A 2,395-nucleotide genomic window follows, 5' to 3' on the forward strand; every position below is an offset into this window, starting at 1 on the left:
AATGCATTAAGAATACCCTTATAGTATATTATAAACACAGGCTTCGTAGAAAGTGTTACCACATATTTTAACCATGTGTAAACAAAAATAGAACCTAATAAGTAGCAATTAAAAAGTATTGAATGTAAAAATGCATTTCAAATAAAAAGTCAAGTACACTCGTACATGCGCACAGAGAGAGAGAGAGAGAGAGAGAGAGAGAGAGAGAGAGAGAGAGAGAGAGAGAGACAGAGAGAGATAGAGAGAGACAGAGAGAGAGAGAGAGATGTGAGTTTATCTCAGCATCAGGAGGCAGGAGCAGACGAGCATGGAGCTATCACTGATGGCAGCACAGGTAGGACTTACAGTACTGCAACATTTTTATCATGTTTAAATACTTATACTTGGGGCTAGTTTGTGGAATAGTGTATTGCAATAATGCTGGATTTGGTTATAATGTGTCTTCAGTGCAGTGTGTAACTTCTGCTAGCTGATGAGTGAGGAGACTGTTTTAACACAATATTCTGAGTGAAAGTTACAAGGCATTTTTATGTTTTCTTTCAAACTTGTTAAGCAAAGAAATACTTCCAAATTGTGTTACACTACATTTAAAATGGTAGATTTAAAGCATTCAATAATCATGTTAAAAACTCATTTGGAGAAATGTAGCATTGCATCAGTGTCTCATCAATGGATGTGAATGGGTGCCGTCAGAATGAGAGTCCAAACAGCTGATAAAAACATCACAATAATCCACAGCACTCCGTCCATCAGTCAACATCTGGAGAAGACAAAACTGTGTGTTTGTAAGAAACAAATCCATCATTTACTTTGATTTCGTGTAAAATACTAGCATATTTCTTTTTCCAGTCAAAAAAATGTGTCTGGTCTGAATCTGTAGAGAAATATCCATAGATCAAGCACCATTTAAGATGGATTATTTTAAATGGAGGAAGTGCTATTATGAATTATGGAATCATATTTTGGCCAGAAGCAAAGTTAAAATGCCATAATGATGCATTTGTTTCTCACAAGCGCATTACTTTTTCACCTGAAAAGATGTTAAACGAGTGACTCACTGTGGAACATATATTGTGATGTTTTTTATCAGCTATTTGGTCTCTCATTTTGACGGTACCCATTCACTGGAGAGGATACATTGAGCAGTGCATGTGAATAGAATATAGTGCCAGATTGCATTATGCATTAAACATTTGCTATGTTATGATTTAACAGGGGCACAAAAAAGTATACAAATTAAATTAAATTTAATGTAATTTTAGTTTATTTTTTTCCAATTAAAAAAGAACTGAAAATAAATTTAGACTTGTATCTTTAGTAGTGAAGTAAAGACTCAACGAGTGTCCTACAGTGAAGCATCTGGTGACGATAGCACCTGTTTTTTTTTTTTTTTTTGGGGGGGGGGGGGGGTATATTAACAAGTGACGGAATGCTAATATTTGATTCTGATTGGCCCGTTATTATTGTGCAATGTGCATCATTTGACTGATGTGGTCTGTTCCTCACATCATAAATAATTTCAACTGTTATCAATATTTAATATCCTTTATTTTATTTTTTACACGTTTGATATAGTGTTACCAAAGTATTTTTTTGGAGGCTTGTTCACAGTTTAGAGATGACTGTCAACAATGTCAGTAAGTAGGTAATGTGAGGTTAGGGAGGGAAGCTATAGAGCAGTGCTTTCTATTCATATTTAATGCACGGTTCAAGGTCTTGAACATCGCTCAGCCCTTTGGAAGTTACACTCCTTCAAGTCTTCATGAAAGGCATTTCAGAGTTTCTCGAGCATGTCAGGAAATGACAGTAAGAAGCAGCGGCATCACTGCAGTCTCAGCAGGACACAGACAGAGACAGATGAGACAGGACGAGGGTGTAGATGAAGGGTTTGGGGTCTGGCATCATGCACAGGTGAGGACAATGCAAATACATGTCACGGAGCGTTATTCTATTTACTGAAGCTTCGTTACTGGATGATACGCATCATGGTGCATTTACAGTCTGATGCTAATGCATGAAATACTGAAAAGTGTCAAAAAGGAATCCATTTATCTTTATATGGTAGGACTTTACAATAAGTAACAATGAATAATACATCTGTTACAGTATTCATCTTTTGAAAAGGGTTTTAAGAGTTTGTGTTTGAAACTTGACAGAAATGTTCCTGAAAGTGAAAAATCTCACAACTGTCAGAGCTGTCACAGAAAAAAAAGAAAGGAAAGTATCAGGATTTAAAGGAATAGTTCACCCCAAAGTGAAAGTTTGTGAATGTCTTCAACCCTCGAAGATGTGGATGAGTTTGTTTCTTCATCGGATTTGGAGAAATGCAGCATTGCATCAGTGTCTCAGCAATGGATGCTCTGCAGTGAATGTGTTCTCTTCTGAATCAGGAGAG

At 36.4% G+C, this 2,395-nt stretch overlaps 1 protein-coding gene across 1 annotated transcript in view; it reads left to right on the top strand.

Annotated features, from left to right (window-relative positions):
• The first annotated feature begins 285 nt into the window (after window positions 1-285).
• LOC113118836 (uncharacterized protein C14orf132) overlaps window positions 286-2,395 on the top strand; it is an 8,896-nt gene continuing 6,786 nt past the window's right edge. Inside the window, exon 1 of the mRNA XM_026288248.1 lies at window positions 286-334. Coding sequence (XP_026144033.1) covers window positions 308-334 — 27 coding nt within the window. The 5' untranslated portion in view covers window positions 286-307. The remainder of the gene's footprint in view (window positions 335-2,395) is intronic.

Source organism: Carassius auratus, chromosome 18 (genome assembly GCF_003368295.1).
Source record: "Carassius auratus strain Wakin chromosome 18, ASM336829v1, whole genome shotgun sequence".
NCBI classification, from domain to species: Eukaryota; Metazoa; Chordata; class Actinopteri; order Cypriniformes; family Cyprinidae; genus Carassius; species Carassius auratus.